The sequence below is a fragment of the Propithecus coquereli genome, unplaced genomic scaffold (genome assembly GCF_000956105.1).
Source record: "Propithecus coquereli isolate 6110/MARCELLA unplaced genomic scaffold, Pcoq_1.0 Scaffold19, whole genome shotgun sequence".
Lineage (NCBI taxonomy): Eukaryota > Metazoa > Chordata > Mammalia > Primates > Indriidae > Propithecus > Propithecus coquereli.
In genome coordinates, this window is record NW_012143856.1 from 3,038,485 (window position 1) to 3,060,308 (window position 21,824).

Below are 21,824 nucleotides of genomic sequence, written 5' to 3' on the forward strand. Positions count from 1 at the left end.
TAAATGCAATATTGACTCAAACATAAAATATTTTTGTAAAAAACTGTTTTGATCTCACCTTTCATTTTTCAGTGTTAAAATCTCTTCCTTTGTCTCATTCAGAAGAGTTTTGGTTATCTTTAGTTCATTTTCTGTAAGGTTAATTTTTCTTTTTATCTCTTCTTCTTGTCTTTCTTTTCTAGTTAGCTCTTCCTGTAAAGTTTTATATATTTGTTGACAAGTCATTAAAGAGTCTTCTTTTTCTTTAAGCAGCCTAGTATGCCTAAAAATGAATAGAAAAAAACCCCCACCAATGTTCATTAGATATTATATTTTATATTTATCAAAGATACACAAAAAGCGTATTTGAAATTATAGATTGTAACTGTGACTTAAAAAATTAAAGATGTTAAGAAAATGGGTAGTTCTGTGATGTTAAAATTTTCCCATCTAGGCAAAGGCAATAAACAATTGCAAGACATTATAAGCTTGAATTAGGTATGGCATATCTAAACAATAAGAAAATAAGAAAAGCTAAGTAATTTTAAATAAAATATTATTTAAATATGGTTTCAAATTCAATTGTTAAAAATAGGAATTAAAAAATTTGCAATATATACCGTGACTCAGAAATAATGGATTCGAACTTCAGTTTTCTAAGTTCTCTTTGATAGTCATCAGCTTCATTAGATTTATTCCTAAATAATAAAAAAGAGGTTCAACTATGTTATTTTAAAATAGTTAAAGTGTTTTTCTATATCATTATTTTACTCATCCATAGAAAGAATTTCTTGACATCTTCATACTATTATTTGTTTAAGGAAATAAACATTCAGTCCACTTCTATAATGACCAAGTAAGCTCCTATCAAACTGATCTGCATTTAAATAAAAAGTATAACCTCTGGACAACATTAAAAACAAAATTTTTTTTAAAAAAAGCCTATTGAAGGCATTGAAGTGACCCAAAGCAGGGAGATGCTGGAGGGAAGCTGACATACGGAATGAGGTGACAGCATGAGGTCCGGTTTTTTAAAATGATTTTAAGCCTGAGGGCAGGCTCCAGTCAGCACCATGTAGGGGAAATAAAACTCTGGTAGAAGTAGAAAACTCCAGTCTTTCTGGCCTGAAGAACCAGAGGACAGTATTTGGGGCAACCACACCTGCTAGAAAGTGAAAGAAGATTGCTGAATAGGAGAGAGCCAGAGAGAGAGAGTCCCAAATACTGCATATAAATTCTGCTCACATGTCTGGCTGAGCCCTGAACTACACATGTACAGAGCAGACAACCAAGCAGTCTAGTTAAAGAAAAAAAACTGAACTGAGATTGAGCAGCTGTCCTAGACAGAGTTTGCAGTTTGAGGCCAAGTTAATTGCCTGCTTAAAGCAACACCATCCCACCACCATCAACAACAACAAAAACAACATTTTTTGGAAGAATATAACAGAATCCATGATCACCATAACATAACATTCACAATGTCCAGAATATTAGAAAACATTATCCAACATACAAAGAAACAGAAAAGTGTGACTCATTTCTAAGAGTCAGTAAACAGGGACTGACTGAAATGACCTCCATATTGAAATTAGCAGATGAAGGTTTTTGAAGGAGCAATTATAACTCTGCTTGAAAACATAAAGGAAAATCTGTTCTAATTAATAAAAAGATGGAAATATCAGCAGAGAAATAAAAACCATTAAAAAGAACCAAATGGAAATTCTAAAACTGAAATAAACATTTGCCTTGATCTTATAAGATTGAGTCTTGTAACAATACTCAAAAGGTTAATACAGTAAGAAAGATTAATATTCTAATTTAAATTTATATCCACTGTTCATTAACAAGTTAAGTCATTATCTAAATGCACTTCAAAATATCTTATAAGTTATTTATCCCTTTACACTATATTTTAATTTTACACAATGAAATATGTTAGATTAATGGGTCTGTCCTCCTTGCAATAATAACTTTAATTTCTAATAAATGGTAATGTAAAAATTATCATGAGCATGCACATTCATTTATTTTTATACTCTTTAATTGTAAAATATAACAAAACTGTAAGATATAGAAAACTGCATAAAACAAATATACAATATAATGAATTATTATAAAGAGAACACTCTGGTAACTACCATCCAGGTCCAAAAATAAAACCTCACCAGCTACTCTAGTAGCTCTTCATGTCCCTGGTCTCAATCATAGCCAACTCCCTCCTCCCTAAAAGTAACCATTTTCCTGACTTTTATTGCAATGACTGATTTTCTTTGGAGCTTTATTATCTAAGTGTTATCCCTGAACACTATATTTTAATTTTGCATTTATTTTAATGCCTTTTAAAAATATGTTATTTCCTCCATTACCCTCTTTTTGTGAAATGGCTCTATGAAGGTATTGTATTGACATATAATAAATTGCACATCTTTAAAGTGTACAATTTGATAAGTTTGACATACTTCTCTACCCATGAAATCATCACCACAATCTGCATGAGCACACTCAGGGCCCAGATCTTGGTTTCTAACAATTTTCCCCATTAAAAGGCACCAGGACTACTGAAAGAAGTGGCTGATTTCAAGGCTGGGGCAGAGTCAGTATATTTGAAATATCTTGTTATGCTAGAAGTACTTATAAAAGATGATGGGATCATGTTCTAGTATCAGAGGAGCCAGTTTGAAATGGCTCCTACTTACTAAGCCTAGGACAATTTGAGTACCAAAATAATTAAGTAGACTAATAAATTATAAACCATACAATAAATAAATAAATGGAAGAAGTGAGGCTCTTGCTGAGGGCTGACTAATAAATAGGGAAGATGGTCTAGAGTTGGAAAATCATTATTTAGGAACCATTACAATAAAGATTAGATTAGGCAAAAATCATTAATGGATGCTATATCTAGGGATAAATTTTGGTGAGCAACAGGACATTTACATGTATTTAAAGTGTCTCTTACAAACTTACTAACTGAAAGAGAACAAAACCCCTCAGTAATTACATAGTAGAAAAATTGAGCAACACCTTGACCAGGTAATCAAAATTAATGTCACTATTGAGGGTCAGATGGTTATCCTGTGCCTCTAGATGTGATGCTCTCACATCGCCACCTACACAGGTTTTTGGCTAAGAACATCTATCCTTAATCCAATCAAGAGGAAACATCAGAGCAATACAAAATGAGAAAATTTTTATTTTAAAAAAGTGTGAGGGGTTCTGTATTCATTAAAAATGTCAATGTCATTAAAAGACAAAGGCATACTGTGGAAATATTCCAGATTAAAGGAGGCTAAAGAGACATCCAAGTAGACTGACTCTAGACTGGATCCTGTACTAGAGGAGAAAATGCTATAAAGGACATCATTAGGTCAGCTGGCAAAATTGAAATATAGATGGTAGATTAAAGTAATGTCTGTATGTAAATTTACTGACTTGACTGTGGTTTTGTAAAATGTCACTGTCCTGAGGAAAGGCAGGCTGAAGTATCTAGAGGTAAAGGGCCATGTTGTATGTAACTGATCCTCAAAAGTGTTCATTAAAAAAAATACACACACACACACACACACACACACATACACACACATACACACACACACACACATATGTAACTGGCTCCATGAACAAATTCCAATGACCCCTAGATGTTTTGTTATAATCCTCTCACTTGACTAACTTCTTGACCTTTAGAATTATTTTCCAGAAATGATGGATTTTCTGGGAGACAAAGGGGATGAGATTCTGAAGGCCCCAGGGCAGGCTTCTGATGCCAGGACTCACCATCCTGCTTAACCTGCCCCAAGGCAGGTGGCCCCTCCTTAAAAAGCCCAGGACCTCCAGAGATGGATCTGATGCAGCTTCTCCCATTCTAACAAGACGTCTGTCATATTAAAGAATTCCTTTCTTCCTTGGCAATCCTCGTTGTCTCAATAACTGGATCTTTGTGTGAGGAGCAATTGGACCTAGACTGAAACCCACTTACGGTTTGACAACACAAATATATGTATGAATGTGTGTGTGCAAGAGAGAGAGAGGGAGAGGGAGGGAAAAAGGGAGAGGAAGAGAGAGCTAAGAGAGAGAGAAAGAGGGAGAGACAGGAAGTAAATGGGTTAGACTGTTAACAATAGGTGAATCTGGGTAAAGGCTATTTGCGTGCTCTTTGAACTATTTTTTACAATTTTTTATAAGTTTGAAGTTTGTTAGGTCCAGAGCAGAGAGAGAGACACATGAAGCCTCATGTATAGCAAAATACTGTTTATTGTGAGCATCTGAGTGCAGATGGGTGGAGGCTGAAAAAGGGAGAGCCTTGGGTTTTAGAGAAGGTTTTTCTGAGGGAAGTAAATAAAGTCTTTTCAAACAACCCGGAGGGATAAGGAAAGTAAGTTTCCCTCTTGCATTCCATTCCTTTATCTCCCTAGGGAACAACAGGGAGGGATAAATGGTCCTTATCAGGAGGGATAAGGGAAGTAAGTTCCCCTTTTGCATTTCATTCCTTTATCTCCCTAGGGGTCTGGCAAAGGCTAAGTGCCTAATACACCCCTAGGAAGGGGAGAGGGGTGGGTTTTATAGGAGGTTTGGATGGAAGTTTGGGGAGGGTGAATTCTTTAAGACTAACAAAGTTATTTCCAAATAAAACATTAGAAAAGAAGGAATAAAAAAAGATTAACATGCCATTAGGAAAGTGGGCAAAAGCTATGCTCAGGTGAGTCCCAAAGGGAAAAATACAAGAAGCCAGAAATTCACGGGTATAATTTTTTCAAGTTACAATACCCAGTTTTGGCTAGAAAGTAGAAAAATAGGTGTTAACAAAAACTGCTGAGATTACAAATCAGTATGATCATATTGGAGGGCAATAGTCATTATGCATTAAAAGCCTTAAAAATATTCAAGTTTGATTCTAGCAAAAATTATCCTAAAAAGTTGTAAGTAGAAAGATTTATCTATACGAATTTTCAAAGTACCTTACTTATCCAAATGAAAAATTTGGACATTCTAAAAACAAGAGATTAGTAAATAAATTATATTTCATCCATAAACTGGAATACTATGTAGCCATTAGTAATTACTTATAAACATATCAAATAATGATGCGTAAAAATGTCCAGGATATATCGCTAAGCAAAAAAATTTGCAAAACAGTACATAAAGTATATTCCCAATTATGTTAAAAATATATTACTTAGAAAAATGGACTAGAAAGATCTATCAAAATGTAACTGTGACTTTTTCTGTATATTAGTATATTTTCCAAGTTTTACACATTTGGTTTAGAATCAAACAAAAATGTTGTTTTTACAAATGCCTTGAGATTCAGAAGTCCCACCACAACTTTCACTATATGTTCAGACTCACACACACTTTTCCAAATCTAGAGGCAGGGACAGTAGAATTCCTTTTAGTGGTTATTTTACTAAGTATGTAGATAATTGATCTGGGCTGCAATTTTTTTTTTTTTTAAACCCTGCTCCCTAGAGAACCTACCATCCCAAGAACTCCCCTTGCCATGGCCTCTTCCTAGCCCCCAAGCCAGTTAAGCCGCTCTTTCAGTAGTCTACTCTTCATTACCCAACTGTTATCTTCGCCTTCATTAGGATGGAGGAGTTGGAAGGAATAGAAAGAACGCCTGCATCTCTACAAGCACTGCATTCCCTCTTCTACTCTCAGCAAACAGTGTTAATCCTTTCTCTTCAACTGCTGTGAATAAACCTTCAGAAAAGCCCCTGCTGCTCCTGCCAATCAAAGCGAAGGAAATAAGGTAAAATAATTGGGTATTTTCCCCAACTTTGAAAGGTGACGGTCCATACCATTCCACTCTTTCTATGAAATAGCCATTCTTAAACTACTTCCTTGATATTTCCACTTTGCTGTCGAAAAGGCATCTCAACTCTTAACAGATCATAAGCGTTGTTTTTGATTCCCCCTCCTCATATCCACTTCTTTCACAGATTTTCCCAGTTCAGTAATGGAACCAACACGATAACGACACTAATAGGTAACACCTTATGTATCTTATGCATTCCTCAAAGCAGCCCTTATTTCCATTTTACAGCTGAGAGAACTGAGACCAAAGATAAGAAGTTTGCCTAAGGTGCTATAACTATTAAGCAGTAGTGCTGGGATATGAACCCCAGCAGTCTGGATCTGTACTCTGGGGTCTTAGTCACCAGAGTGTGCTGCCTCTTAATTGCCTACCCTGATGCTGAAAAGCCTCAAACCCATGTTTTTTTTGGTTTTTTTTGTTGTTTTTTTGAGACAGAGTCTCACTCTGTTGCCCTGGCTAGAGTGAGTGCCGTGTGTTGCCCTGGCTAGAGTGAGTGCCATGGCGTTAGCCTAGCTCACAGCAACCTCAAACTCCTGGGCTCAAGCAATCCTACTGCCTCAGCCTCCCGAGTAGCTGGGACCACAGGCACGCGCCACCATGCCCGGCTAATTTTTTCTACATATATTTTTAGCTGTCCAATTAATTTCTTTCCATTTTTTGGTAGAGACGGGGTCTCGCTCTTGCTCAGGCTGGTCTCGAACTCCTGAGCTCAGAATGATCCGTCGCCTCGGCCTCCCAGAGTGCTAGGATTACAGGCGTGAGCCACCGCGCCTGGCCCAAACCCATGTTTTATTCTTTCTTTTCGTTCCCAGTCTCCGTCCTCCCCAGCCACATTTACTCCGTCAGTAAATCCTGCCAGATTGACCTTCAGCATATATTTCTCTCCATCTCCACGCTAGGCTAAACCACAGTCACGTCTCACTTGCACGAATGCACAGCCTGCCACTCGGTCTCCCTGATTTCTCTTTTCTCTGGTCCATTCTCTGAGTAATCTCTATAGTGACCTTTTAAAACATAGATGAGATCACTCTCTTGCCTAGAATTCTCTCCAGATTTCCTAGTGCTCTTACAATAAATCCAAACTCCTCACACACTCCTCTGAACACACTGATAGATTAATTTCTTATTGCTACTCTAACAAGTGACCATAAGCTTAGCATTTAAAGCAACACAATTTATTATTTCACAGTTCTGGAGGTCAGAACCTAAAGTTAAGATGTTACCTCAGCTATGTTCCTTCTGGAGGCTCCAGGGGAGAATCCATTTCCTTGCCTTTCCTAGCTTTTAGGGATGACCTGCATTTCTTGACTTGTGGTCCCTTTGTCCATCTTCAAATCATGTCATTGTAACCTCTGCTTCCATCCTGACATCTACATTTATAACTTTGACCCTCTTATAAGGATCGTTGCGGTTACATTGGGCCTGCCTGTATAATCCAGGATAATCTCCCCATCTGAAAATCTTTAACTTAATCCCACCTGCAAAGTCCCTTTTGCCATCTAAAGCAGTGGTCCCCAAACTTTTTGGCACCAGGGACTGGTTTCATGGAAGATAATTTTTCCACGGACTATAGGGTGGGGAAGGATGGTTTTGGGATGATTCAAGCACATTACATTTATTGTGCACTTTATTTCTATTATTATTACACTATAATATATAATGAAATAATTATACAACTTACCATAATGCAGAATTACTGGGAGCCCTGAGCTTGTTTTCCTGCACTTAGATGGTCCCATCTGGGGTTGATGGGAGACAGTGACACCCGAAGTGTGTTGCTTATGTCCAGTCTCCTCCACAATCTCATTTTGGTTGCTGTCACTGCAGAAAGCCCTGCTTCACAAAGATAGGATGTTGGAAATGGGAGCAGGCTTTTCAGTATTTTTGTGGCAATCTCAGGATATTCTGCCTTGACTTCAATCCAGAACGTATGGAGATTTGAAGTTGTCTCAAACATACTTTTAAGGCCACCATCACCTGTGATCTTGAGCAGTGGATCTTCTTCTAGCACAGAAAATCAGTTCACCTGGCTTATTCACAAATGGGTCGTGGATCCATTCCTTCCCAGTTCGGGAGTCTTTTGTGGTTGGAAGGTAATGCTCAAACTCTTTTGAAAGCTGAGATAGGTGATCACACACCAGCTGAGAGAAAGAAGGCCCTGGCTCAGTCTCTTTCAAAATCTCTGCTAATGTTTGAAACGTGTCAAAAATCCCAATGTTCACTTGTCACCCGCATAATTCCAGTTTGGCTTTGAATGCAACCAGTTTATCTGCCAACTTGAACACACTTATTGTTCTCCTTGAAGTGACAGATTGAGTTCATTGAGCAGGTTGAATATGTCACACAAGTAAGAAAGTTTTGTGATGCATTCTGTGCCACTGAAATGTGCTGCCAGGGGTGGGGTGACTGTTTTTCTAAAAGAAATCTCCGGAGAGGCTCTTGTAACTCAAAATCTCTGGCCAGTGACCCACCTTTTAGAAAGCCATTTCACTTCTGTGTATAAGAGAAGATGTGTGTGCTCTGTGTCCTTTTCACAGAGCTGAGCAACAGACGTGAGTTAAGGGCATGTACTTTAACATGGTTGATAATTTTAATCACATCCTGCAAAACGTTGTTTAGTTCAGGTGATACTTTTTTTGGCTAGCCAGAATTTCTCTATGGGTGACACACTGCGTAGACTCACATTCAGAAGTGACCTCCTTGACCTGAGTAGTGAAACCAGAAAGCCGTCCAGTCATGGCAGCCCCTCCATCCGTGCATATACCAACACGAAATGACCAATTCGGTTTTCCTAATATGTAATCATTCAAAGACTTAAATAGTTCTGCAGCTGTGGTGTTGGTTGGCAACAAAAGTACACATAATGTATGCTCATGCACATCCTCCTGAAAAAGACATCGTACAGAAACAAGCGTTGTTGCCTTGTTGTTAACATCGGTAGACTTGTCAACCTGGATTGTGCACCATGGTGACTCATTAATCCTCTCTAATGATTGTGTCCCAATATCCTCTGCTATTTCATCAATTCATCTAGTTATGGTACTAGCTGAAAGAGGAACATGTGCCACCTTTTGAACTGCAGCCTCTCCTAAAAGTTCATGGCAAATGTCCTTAGCAGCAGGCACGATCAACCCTTCACCAGCAGTAAAGAGCTTCTTAGCTTTAGCAATGCAGTAGCCACTAAGATTGATGCTCTCAGTGCAGACACAGTTGATGAAGTGGTGGCCTTCAATAATTGCTTCTCTTCTTCATATTCACATTTTTTTCTTTTGAAAAACTCCAAAGGCTTGGCTTTTAGTGCAGGGTGCTTGGTCTCCATGTGGCGAAGCAGTTTTGAAGGTTTTGTGGCTTCATTGGATAGCTGGTTGTCACATATTATACAAAGTGGGCTTGGAGAATGTGAATACCCTGTTGCAATGAATACATTATTTAAGTAGGACTCCTGGTATTTTCTTTTAAATGCAGCTTTCATTTTGTTGGCAGTTTTAGAGTCTTCTGCTGCCTCATCATTGAATCTTTCCCCCTTTTCAAAGAAGCTCTCCAGCAATGTTTGTTGTTTGTTCATTTTTGCTAGGGTTAGCTTTTGGACTTACCAAAACTGTGACTGAGACAAGTTTGCAGTGCAGGAAAGAGGCGCGGATGGATGTGGTAAATAAACTAATGGGCAGGCTGTGTGTGGACTAAAATAAGTGTTGGATTCTGACTTAAAGCCCGACACCAGATGCAGTTGTACAATTGAAGTACATCAACTCACTTGCCACTATAAAGCCTGCCACCAGATGCAGCTTAATTGTCACTTGCCACTCACTGATAGGGTTTTGATATGAGTCTGCAAGCAATTGATTTATCATGGTCTCTGTGCAGTCCAACCTCTCTGCTAATGATAATCCATATTTGCAGCTGCTCCCCAGCGCTAGTCACCACCTCAGCTCCACCTCAGATCATCCAACATTAGATTCTCACAAGGAGTGTGCAACCTAGATACTCGCATGCGCAGTATACAGTAGGGTTTGTGCTCCTACAAGAATTTAATGCCACTGCTGATCTGACAGGAGGTGGTAATGTGAGTGATGGGGAGCAGCTGTAAATACAGATGAAGCTTCGCTCACTTGCCAGCTGCTCACCTCCTCCTGTGCGGCCTGGTTCCAGACCAGTACTGGTCTGTGGCCTAGCAGTTGGGAACCACGGGTCTAAAGGAACATCCCCACAGATTCCAGGGATTAGGACATGAAAAATCTTTGGGGAGCCATTATTCTGTCTACCATAACTGGCTTTCTTCATGTTTTTTGAACTTGTAAAACTCATTTCCAAGAATTTAGGGCTTTGTGCTTGATCTCTTTGCTCCCATATGTTAATATGGCTAGCTCCTTTCTGTTACTCAGATTTTAAAAGGTCATCTCTTAAGGGATGCCATTTCAACCACTCTATCAAAAACTATACCACCCCTCCCCATCACTCACATTCTAATATGCCTATTATATATATATATATATTTTTTTGAGACAGAGTCTCACTCTTTTTGCCCGGGCTAGAGTGAGTGCCGTGGCGTCAGCCTAGCTCACACAACCTCAAACTCCTGGGCTCAGGCGATCCTACTGCCTCAGCCTCCTGAGTAGCTGGGACTACAGGCATGTGCCACCATGCCCGGCTAACAACGCACATATGAATTTCTGATCATGTGGCTAAGGCGGGGTCTCACTCTTGCTCAGGCTGGTTTCGAACTCCTGAGCTCAAACAATCCGCCTGCCTCGGCCTCCCAGAGAGCTAGGATTACAGGTGTGAGCCACCGCACCCGGCCCCCTATTTTACATTTTTGAAACACTTAGCATTGCCTGAAAATACCTAAGTAGTCCTACAGAAACTTGCCAATCTTTTTCCTCCAATATCTATTGTACACAATGGTCCTGACACATAATTGGCTCTCAATAAACATTTTATATTGAGTGAATGAAGGAAATAAACCTAGCCTGTTCAAGTTAGGATCATGTGGAAAGTGGATCTATACACTGACACTGGAATGTCACCAGGCTACGTTCTTCTTGCCAGGCAAAAACTCCTCATGAGTGAGCAGAGAGGTAAGAGGAGAATCAGGAGAACACTGATATCCGTACCTCAAACATAAATAATGTTCCAAGAACAGATTAGCCAATGTGTCAGATATTGCTGAAAGGTCAATTAAGAGCCGTTTTGTCACTGTGTGAACATCACAGAGTGCACTTACACAAACCTAGATGGCATAGTCTACTACACACCTGGGATATAGGGTACAGCCTATTGCTCCTAGGCTACAAACCCATCCAGCATGTTTGTACTGAATACCATAGGCAACTGTAAAACATTGTTAAGTATTTGTGTATATAAACACAGAAAGGGTACAGCAAAAATACGGTATTATAATATTACTGGACCACCATGATATATGTGGTCTGTCATTGATCAAAATGTCGTTACATGCATGGCACACGCCTATGTATATAAAAAATTCTGTGCAAACTTCCGTTAAATATCAATTCATGTCACAACCTATAAGCTTTATTCCTTTTCTTCAGTATAGTTATTTCTATAGTTAGCTTCTCTCTTACCTTTCCAGGACTCCACTCTGTATGCTAAGTCTTGGTGTTTCCACAAATTCCCTCTAAGCTTAGTCGTATGCTAGCACTGCCTCCCTATTCCTTGACTGTGCCCTCTTCACTTCTCGAGCTCCAAGAAGCAAATGTCACACCGTAGTTATGGCCTGACTAGGCTGCTTTCCACTTAAGACACCCATATGGCCAAAGCCCTCCCTGATATTATTAGAGGAAAGGCAACAATGATTTTTTTTCTAAAACTCATCATTTTGTTTCTTTTTCATGTTTCTCATCTCACAGAAAGTTACTTCCTGGTCCCAGAGGCTCTTCTAAGGACCCCCTGTCCACTAATTCCTTCAACCCCAGGCATCGTACACAGACAGCTAAACTACTGCACTTATTGTACTATTAACCATAGTGTTACAAAGCATGAATATTTGGTTTTCCTTGTTTTTGAGAAACTATTTTGCTATAAATAATCCAAGTATACATTAATTTGATAGGGCATTTTTGAATTTTTTTCCTCCTTGTGTTGTTCAATATTTTATTAAACACATTGTTCTTAGGAGTAGTTATTCAATACAAACATTTGGTTGCTAAGCATTCTAGATATTTATATTTTTTATAAGGTTCATCCTTCTAAAATATAGAAACTGAAAACCAGAGCTACTAGATTATATACCACAAAGTAAAAGAATTTAGATATTTTCAAAGATTATATATATTCTATTTTAGTGTTATAATTATAGATGTACTATGTTTAAACTGTAAAGTAATTTTTAACATTTCTTAAATGAAACTAATTTTTAAAATAGTGCTCTTGATTTTATAAGGCCATTTTCTTATCATTTGTTTTTTCAATATTTTCTTTCTTACTTATACAAAGCGTAAGTATTCCAGCATTTCAAAAGTACTCAACTCTTACTTTGAACCTAAAATTGGTAATTTTAAGAAACAACTTCAATATTGTTTCTTGTGGATAGATAATAGAGAGATAGAGATAATAAAAAAGTTCAGAGACTATTTCACTAACAGCATTTGAACAGAATAAGCTTTAATATATGGAGAGGTAAGTTTCTTACTGAGGAAAAGAAATCCTTCATGTATTTAAAAATATTTACAGGTTCTTCAATAGATAATCTAGGCCAGCAAAGTAGCCAAGAAAAGCAGCAGTAGACTATGATCCACATAACTAAATCACTGTCAGAAGAGTCACAGAGAACATACTGGGGTCTTTCTACTTGTCATTTTGTGACACATCCACAAAGCACTGTTATCTTACAAGTTGTTTAATGTTCACCATCTTACATGAGCATTTCTTTATAGTTGTCCATTTTGGTCTCTGCTTTCTGAAGTTTTAACCCCAGTGCCTCTACTTGACATTGTAAATCTGAAATGATACAAGGTATTCATGTGATTAGTACATTTTAATCATCCAGATATTTTCATACAGTAAATCATGTTCTTTCAAAGTTGACACTCAGCTCCTAAAGAATAATGCAGCTGTTTATTCCACTTTGCCTGTATGACCACACACAACTTGTTGTCAACTACCCAGCCCTCCCTATCCTAACACCCCATGGAATTAATGGGTTTCAACAGACCTGATTTGTTGGCCTCTTTCTGCCCCTACCGTCATTCTGCTTTTCAAACAGCTAGTAGGCTAAATTTTACTAATGTTTTCAAAGGAAATTTATGTAGCCAACGCACATATGAATTTCTGATCATGTGGCTAACTTCTGAAACACTTGATTGCCTGAGCTTGCTCTTGTGGTCCGGAACTGAGAAGCATTGCTGAGTCCTCCTGGTAGAACTGAAACAGACAAATCATGTGCCAGGCACACAGTAAAGAATTTCTTAACTTTGGGCAGCATCTAAAAGGCATTTAATGACTTTCAAAGCCAAGAGAATGCAAACAGGAAATTGTCTTCCACAGTCTTGAACTGGAGAATTTAAGCAGTTTTTGAGGAAGATTATTCAAGCAGCCGTACCTAACATGAGTGGGGATGCAGAACTGAAACTAAAGCAGAAAGAACAAATGGCTTGAACTGTCTAAGTCCTGTCATTGGCCTGTGTGTGGAAACTGAGATCTGAACCCTAAACCCAGTAATAGCTAGTACTCTTTCTGGGAACAAGTTAAAGTGGAAAATGAACATAAATAGTCTAATTGGTTTGTTTCTACAGAAAAAGTAATTCAAAACACTGGAATTATAAAATTTGTATGTTCCTTTTGCTCGGGTGTTTTAATGACCACGACATTTTAATAGTAAACTTTGAAATCTTTATGCATCCATACAAATACATATATGTCTTCAACGTGCTTTCTTAACTTTGTTTTATGAAGACCTAGTTCCTTAAATCAGAAAATAAATTCACTCTAAACAAATGTTTTAATTGGAATTTACCAGACATTTGCATAAATTTTTATGTTTATCTAGTACTTTCATGTATATTATTTTTCAATTAATGTTTAATTAACAAATAAAGATTGTATATATTTATTGAGTACAACATGATGCTTTGAAATTTGCATACATTGTGGAATGGCTAAATTGAGCTAATTAAAATGTGTATTCCCTCATTTTTTTTTTTTTGGTGAGGATGCTTAAAATTTACTTAGGGATTTTCAAGAATACAATACATTGTTATTAACTATTGTTGCTATATTGTACAACAGATCTCTTGAACTCATCCCACCAAAGTGAAATTTTGTGTGCTTTAATCAAAATCTCCTTACGTCCATTGTTTAATTTTATCCCTCACACTGCCACGTAGGTGCTTATAGCCCCACTTTTCAGATGAGGAAAAAATGATATCCTCTCTGATTTACCTGGTGTATCACAATTAGGAAATGAATTAGCCAAGAGTCAAACTGACTGAAGATTTTAAACTCTCTGAGGGGATCCACTTGAATGTGGCCCCTCAAAACAAGATTCAATACGGACTTGATAGATAGTATTTGTGGGGTACATCTTTTCCATTTATCAAGTGATATCATTATATTGAAGAAATGAGAACACAGAGAATTTATTTTTGAGTATAACTTTTTGAAAAATTGATTCTCTTATGAATGTTCTATGTGTTGCTTTGTTACTAAGCTCAATTGGGCTTGCAGAGGAGTTCTATTTACACGGGCACAGCCAAAAGATTTCAACACATACTCTCAAGAATGAGGAGGGAAGGAAGTTGATGCTTGTCCATGGTGGGTCTATGACCAGGCACTGTGCAGAGTGCTTTCTCCTATATCATTTCGTTTGTAATCACAGCTACCACAGAAAACAGGTACACGTTTTATTTTTACAGGTGAAGACTCTAAAGATCAGAGTAATTAAATTATCAAAGCTATTGAAAAATGATCCTGTGATTTAAATTCAGGTCTGCCTGATGCCAAAGCCCTTCTCTCTCACACATTGACCCTTAAAATATAAAAACTGCAAGGGAATACAATATTTGTCCATAAAAGTCTGGTTAGCAGGACTACAAATCTGTTACCATATTCCTAGAATCTTTAAAGAGATATATTTAAGACAAATGAAAAGTATTATTTTACATGAAATATGTAGTAAACTGGTATAATTTCAAACTTCAAAAGATTTTAATTTTTGAAAGTTTAAAAATTAATCTAATTGATGAAAGATATTAAAACAAATATGTCATCATTGTGACTGAATTTATGAGACTGACATCAGAGAGAACAATTATGCCTTACATAAAATATCCGTTGGTGCTTTTGTCAGGATATAATCCTTAACTAGATGAAGCATGGGTCTGAGCCTATATGGTAAATTTTATGTTATTACTTCTAAATGTAGCTATAGTTAAAAGGAAGAATTATTATCTTAAAAATAGACTCCAAAGAACTGGTACTTGATATGTGAATTTTATTCAATTAATTCTCAATTACCTGAGAATTAGTAGAATAACAGACAGTAAAAATGGCAGCTAATTCATAGCCCATTTTTATTGCACTGAAAATTATTCTTAAGCTTACATTTGAATACGTATGTGCATCATAGTTCCAGAATTTACCACGCTTAAAGTAAAATCAACTATACAATCATGACTGAATTCAAGAAGAAAGAAAACGCTATTCCACTTTCTAGTATTATTCTCTCTCTCTATCCACCTAAATCTCCCCTTTCTCCCTCTTTCAACATAAACATAGGTAGCTTAGTTTTTAATTCAGTCAGTAGAGAAGCTACTTCCTCCAAGATTATTTGCTATATGTTTTATAGTATCTCTGAGTAAAATTGGGAAAGTAAATAAATGTTTACTCTAAAAAACAGGGATCCCTGAAGACTGTCTTATGAAGTAAACAGAAACAGAAAATACAAGTAATATCGACAAAAAAATTTTTACATAAACAGAGGAAATATCACATAGACTTGAAAAAAGATTCATTATAAATAATTCATAACGTAGAAAGACCACCAGCATATAATCAGGAGTGATTAATATATTTTAATGTCTTTTTAAAAAAAAAACTTTAGTCATATTTTCTCTGATCAAGAAGTGCTAAGCCCACCCGAAGGATTGACATATTTGAAATTTGGACTTAGGGGGGGAGGGGGGCAGGGGGGGCAAGGGCAACATACGTAACCTAAACATCTGTACCCCCATAATATGCTGAAATAAAAAAAAAAAGAAGTGCTAAGAGTTATTTTTTAAAAGGATAGGATATATCTTTGCTGTTCTGAATGAAGTATAAGCATCCTACTCATTTATTATAGGTTCTGGTAGACTAGGAGGGTCCTTTTGTATTCAGAAGCAGAGTGCCCAGTTCCTGTCCTTAATAAATAAAGGAATATAGTTAGGATAAGCAGCAAAGAGATTAAGCCACCTGCACAAAATAGCTCCTTCAGTTTTTGAGGCACCGAGTTCTTAAATAAGTGTATTGTTCTGTGCAGTCCTTCTCTATAGTTAAATAAATTCAACTTCAATTTTCTGTTATTCAGCATGACATTGGATTATGAGGCACAAGGCCCTAAATGCCTACAAAAAGAAAGAAAGCATTGGCTTTAAACACCATGCAGATGTAAGGCGGAACCCATGGAAACAACCCAAAATTTACAACAGCAAATTCTACTATGTGACAGTGTTCTTTGCAGATATTAAATAAGAAGCAAATGATTTTAAATGAACAAGACAAAAAAGAGCTCTTAGCCTCTCTTCATCCGAAGCCAGCTGCTTGCTAGATAGCATTACACAGGCATCAGATCTGGGGTAATTAGACATTTAAGAGAATCTTGCTATTCTGAAAGGTTTCTAGAAATTACAAATATAAAAAGGTATTCATAGTTAGCTATTTTATAGGATGATACAAAACTTTATAGTCACTTGGAGCACATAGTAAGTTAGTACAATGTTTTAGAAAATAATAAATAAAAGCTTTATAGTGGAAAGATATTTCAAGCATAAAACTTCCTGGATAAAGAAAACACCAAAAATTTTAAGAACTGGTTCAAAGTAGTACTACATGGAGAAGAATGATTCCAGGTTAAAGCAGCAGAGTGGATGAACAAGCAGGCAGAAGAATTGGCACTCAGAGATCAGAGGAAATTTATACTTAATGAGAAATTGAAAGCTATATATATTTTTTTAAATGGTAGAGATCATTGATAACAAGGAAAAACAAAATCTCCACACTTTTAACAAACTGTCTAAGATAGGATTGCATAGAGGTATCAGGCTGAGCTCTAAAGTCCGATACCTAATTTCAAATCCTGGGTCTGCCTCCTTCTAACTGTATGACTTTAGGCACTCCAGTTTTCTCATCTGTAAAATGATCACTGTTGCATAGGATGGTTCTGAGAGTTAAATTACTCAGTCTATGTGGAGAAGAAGAACAGTGGCAGGTGCACTGGGAGCACTGCATCCATGCTATCGGGGTGGTGTTAGGGCCACTCCTCCACTGCTGCTTCGAATCTCATCACTTCTGACCTTGAGGACTTTGTTCTTGAACTTGGGCCTTGTGTTACCAGTGATTATCTTTGTACAGAGAAGAGTAAAAACAGGAGTTTTAACTGTTTGTTTTTTTTTTTCTTTAACAATCTATAGAGCAACTATGGCAAAATGTTAAAGCTTGGTATATATGGATGATGGGTTCACATCCATTTGTTATATTATTCTCTGTATTTTTCTGTGTTAGAAAAAATTTATAGATATATTATTTAGCAGGGACCTTCCTTGCACAGGTCAAGGATGATAGCATATTCTGTACTAAGGAGTCTAATCAACTCTGTTCTGTGTGTCCAAGGTACAAAAGAAAACCAAAAAGGGGAAGAAAACCTGTTGAGGGATGTGGGTGGAGGGAGGAGATGAATTTCAAACAGCAATCAAAGAACAAGGAGTAGAGAAATTCAATTGTAGCTGGAGGGGGATGTTTGCTTTGTTTTGCGATTAAAACATATGATATTGGGACATGTTCATTTGCATTTGGGAATGATCTGTTCTAGATGGCATCCACACTTGCAAATTTAATGTATGCCTTCTGACCTGCATCTTATGTGTGAAAAAAATTGTACTTTTTGCAGGTATTTAAAAAAATTGCACAAATCATGTTAAGCTACAAATTTCATTTTAACTCTCACGTTTTTTCAGTTAACAGTGTGTTTTTGAGACCTATCCATGCAACTATATGCAGATACGATTCATTCTTTTCTGACTGCTATATATTTCATCACATGTACATACCATATTTTATTTACCCAGTCCTATAGCGATGGAACCTATGTTACCCGAAACTTTCTGTCCCCACAAATAATCCTGAAACAAAAGTTTTTTATGCATCTTCTTGTATACTTTATGGGAGAGCTTATCTGAAGTATGTCTCCAGAATAATATTAGTTGTAAGTATGAGGTCACAGCATACACATAAATGCTGCCAAATGGTTCGCAGAATGGAGGCACTAGCTTACACTCCCATCTCACTGAATGCAGCTTCCTGCTTTCCTAATACTCATTAGAAATAGCTATTTTTCTAATTTTTGCCAATTTAAAGAGTATAAAGGAGTGTCTTACTGTGGGTTTAATTTACAGTTCTCTGCTTACTACTGAAGCTGAGCATTTCACTTTATATTTCTTAGCCATTCATGATTCTCTTTTCATGATTTGACTTTTCCCCAGTCTCTTTTCTATCAACTCCAATCTAGCTCTCTTCTTCACTTCTCCATAGAAACAGCTCTTTTCAAGGTCACAAATGACCTGCTATATTGGCGACTCCAAAATTTAATTCTCTGTTTTTATCAAATTCAAACTTTACGCAGCATTTGATGCGGTTGTTTTCTCCTTCTTGGCAATACTCTGACTATTGCTTCTCAGTGTCAATTGATGATTCTGATTCTTAGAGCTACTCTAAGTAGAGTAAGATCTACTCTAAGCACCAAGGCTCAGTCCTTAGCCATTCTCTCTCTCTCTCTTTTTTTTTTTTTATTTGAGATAGAGTCTTGCTCTGTCGTTCCGGCTAGAGTGCAGTGGCTTCATCCTAGCTCACAGCAACCTCAAACTCCTGGGCTCAAGTGATTCTCCTGCCTCAGCCTCACAAGTACTTGGGACTACAGGTGCACACCACCTTGCCCAGCTAATTTTTTCTATTAATATCTTAGCCTTTTTCTCTACCTGCATTATCTCCCAAGGCGATCTCATTTAGTTTCATGGTTTTGAAGAGCATCTGTATGTGGGTGTCTTCCATCACCATCATCACAGCTAATAAATATGGGTACTTACTATGTGCTAGGCACTACATCCTAAGTGCTTTCCACTCATTAAATCTTTACAGTATAAACTTACTAGTATGTAAGTTCTATGAGAGCAGGAACCTTATCTGTTATATTCATAGTGCCTGAGACATGAGAGTTGCTTTAAAAATAATCATTGAAAGAATGAAAAAAACTTTGCAGCCTTTAGAAGTAAGAATGCCAGCAAATATGTTTAAAATTAAGTACCTGAGATTAAAATATAATACGCAGAATGGAAATAGTTGTGCAGTTTTCACTGACATTATCTGGCATGTATCTTAGTGTTAAAATGCAATTTTCTTATAAATATGTTATTTTATATCAATAGACACTTATTGAGAACCTACCCTAGTTATAGCTAGGTTCCATGCTAGTTATAGTCAGTATATAAACGTCAACAAGGTATATTCCCTTGTTCTTAAATAAATTACAGTCAAGTGCCTCATTTGGTCTTGGTGAATGATAAATTAATGTTTTAAATAACAAATCAATAACTCCTTTAAACTAAAGTCTGTTTTATTTTTTTACCATTTTAAATTATTTAATTAGATGTTAGTTATGTGGTTGAAACTGTGAGATTTCTTATCAGATATAACTGATCTGAATGAACAAAATCAGTCTACTGCTTTAGATATAATTTAACATCTATATTGTCATATAAAAGTTTAATGAGATCTTCACCCTATACAAAACTAATATCTCATTTAAAACTATTATAATAAGCCTTCCCACAGAAGAAAACTTTGCACATGTAAAAAATACACCAATAACAGTTCTTTATTGAGTATCTGACTATGTCAATTTCAAATTAACATATTTTAACTTTAGCAAACACTTTACAAAGCTCAGATGGTGATATAGCCACTTAGAGAATTCTTTCATCTTAGTGTTTATATTTCAGAGGTTTGATTCACATCTATTTTGAAACAAGTATTCTTGAAGTACATTTAACACTTTCTGCATTATGCCAGAAGGGACTGAAATAACATTTGGAGATTTTTATACATCAGATGCTAGAACAGGTGTGGATATACAGTTTAAAAGATGCAATTCAGTACAGATGTAGTTACATTAAAACATTTATTGGATAAAAAAGAAAAAAACAGGGTTAATAACAAAGTAAATGAATAAATGGAAGATAGAGAAGTTTAGATCTAAAAATATTTAAGACATTTTCCAATAGGGTTGCATAACTATATAAACATCAACTTCCTTTAATGAATCAGTGTGTTTCATGATTAGAATGCTTACAGAGATTCCTGAATGCAGGACTAATTCACCCAAAAGTGTGAAGAGATACAGTGTATCCACACAGAGTACTGATTCTTCTTTCTGCACCCTTTCTCTCCATGCTGGGATGGCAGTAAAATAGGCACAGGACAAGAAATTCTTCAGAGGAGTATTTTCATGCTACAAAACTACTTTGAACTAATTGCATTCTACAAAAAAACCTACCACACAATTACATAATACAAAAGTAAACAGCAAAAAAGGAAACAAAATTTTTCTTATAATTTTAAGACCAAAGAAATCCTAAAGAAATATACACAGATATGTAAAAAAATTTAGCTATGAGAATGTTTATCATAATACCATTTTAACAGAAAAAAATAATGAAAATAACTGTCCAACAATAGGGTAAGATTAAGTAAATTATGATTCATCCAAACAACAGAATATTATGAATATTTATTGAGATGTAAAGATTTTATAATAGTAGAAATGGGAGGGTAGAGAGTATAAAAACTCTATTATCTTATTTTTATAAAAAACATATACTTAAGGTCAGGTGTGGTGATATGCACCTGTAAGCCCAAAACTTTGTGGGGCTGAGGTGGGAGGACTGCTTGAAGCCAGGAGTTTGAGACCAGCCTGGGCAACATAGAGAGACCCTCTCTCTACAAAAAAGGTTTAAAAATTATCCTGGTGTGGTGGTGTACACCTGTAGTCCTAGCTACTTAGGAGGCTGAGGTAGGAAGATTGCTTGAGCCTGTGAGTTTTAGGTTGCAGTGAGCTGTGAACATACCACTGCACTCCAGCCTGGGCTGCAGGGTAAGACCATGTCTCTTAAAAAAAAAAAAAAGAAAAGAAAAATAAAATTTAAGTCTAGAAGGATACACATTAAATGTTTATAACTCTATCTGAATGTTGGAATTTCCTAATTGATAGTGAACATGGCTTATTTTGGTAAAAGGAAACAAAAAAATCATATTAAAGTAGCCCAACACCAAACCATGTAACATACCCATCTCATAACCCATCGATGATTTTTGTAACCCATTATCAGGTATCTACTTTCTTTTCAACCTCTTCTGCCTTTCCCATATAGAAACTTACATTTCCTACTAGCCACACTGGAAGGGGTCTGGTACAGTGGCTCACTCTGAAGTATACATTAATGATAACAATATATATGCTTTGATGCTTACAGGCAGTGGAGATCACAGGTTAAGAGCTCAAATTTTGGCAGCACAGTTCTGGAATCAGGTTCTGTTTCTGCTGATTAGTATCTGCGTGGTCTTGGGCAAATGACTCAATTCCTCTAGGCCTCAGTAATCTCACTTGTAAATGGAGATAATAAAAGAGCTTAACCAGGCCGGGCACGGTGGCTCACGCCTGTAATCCTAGCACTTTGGGAGGCCAAGGTGGGCGGATTGTTTGAGCTCAGGAGTTCGAAACCAGCCTGAGCAAGAGCGAGACCCCGTCTCTATTAAAAAAAATACA

The 21,824-nt window shown here is 36.7% G+C and overlaps 1 protein-coding gene across 1 annotated transcript in view; it reads right to left on the reverse strand.

Moving 5' to 3' along the window:
• The window catches only part of LEKR1 (leucine, glutamate and lysine rich 1), a 191,813-nt gene that overhangs the window by 53,078 nt on the left and 116,911 nt on the right, over positions 1 to 21,824 (reverse strand). The window contains exons 7-9 of the mRNA XM_012642881.1: positions 12,673 to 12,754; positions 600 to 677; positions 59 to 262 (exon numbers count right to left, since the gene is read on the reverse strand). Of these exons, the coding sequence (XP_012498335.1) occupies positions 59 to 262; positions 600 to 677; positions 12,673 to 12,754 (364 nt within the window). The remainder of the gene's footprint in view (positions 1 to 58; positions 263 to 599; positions 678 to 12,672; positions 12,755 to 21,824) is intronic.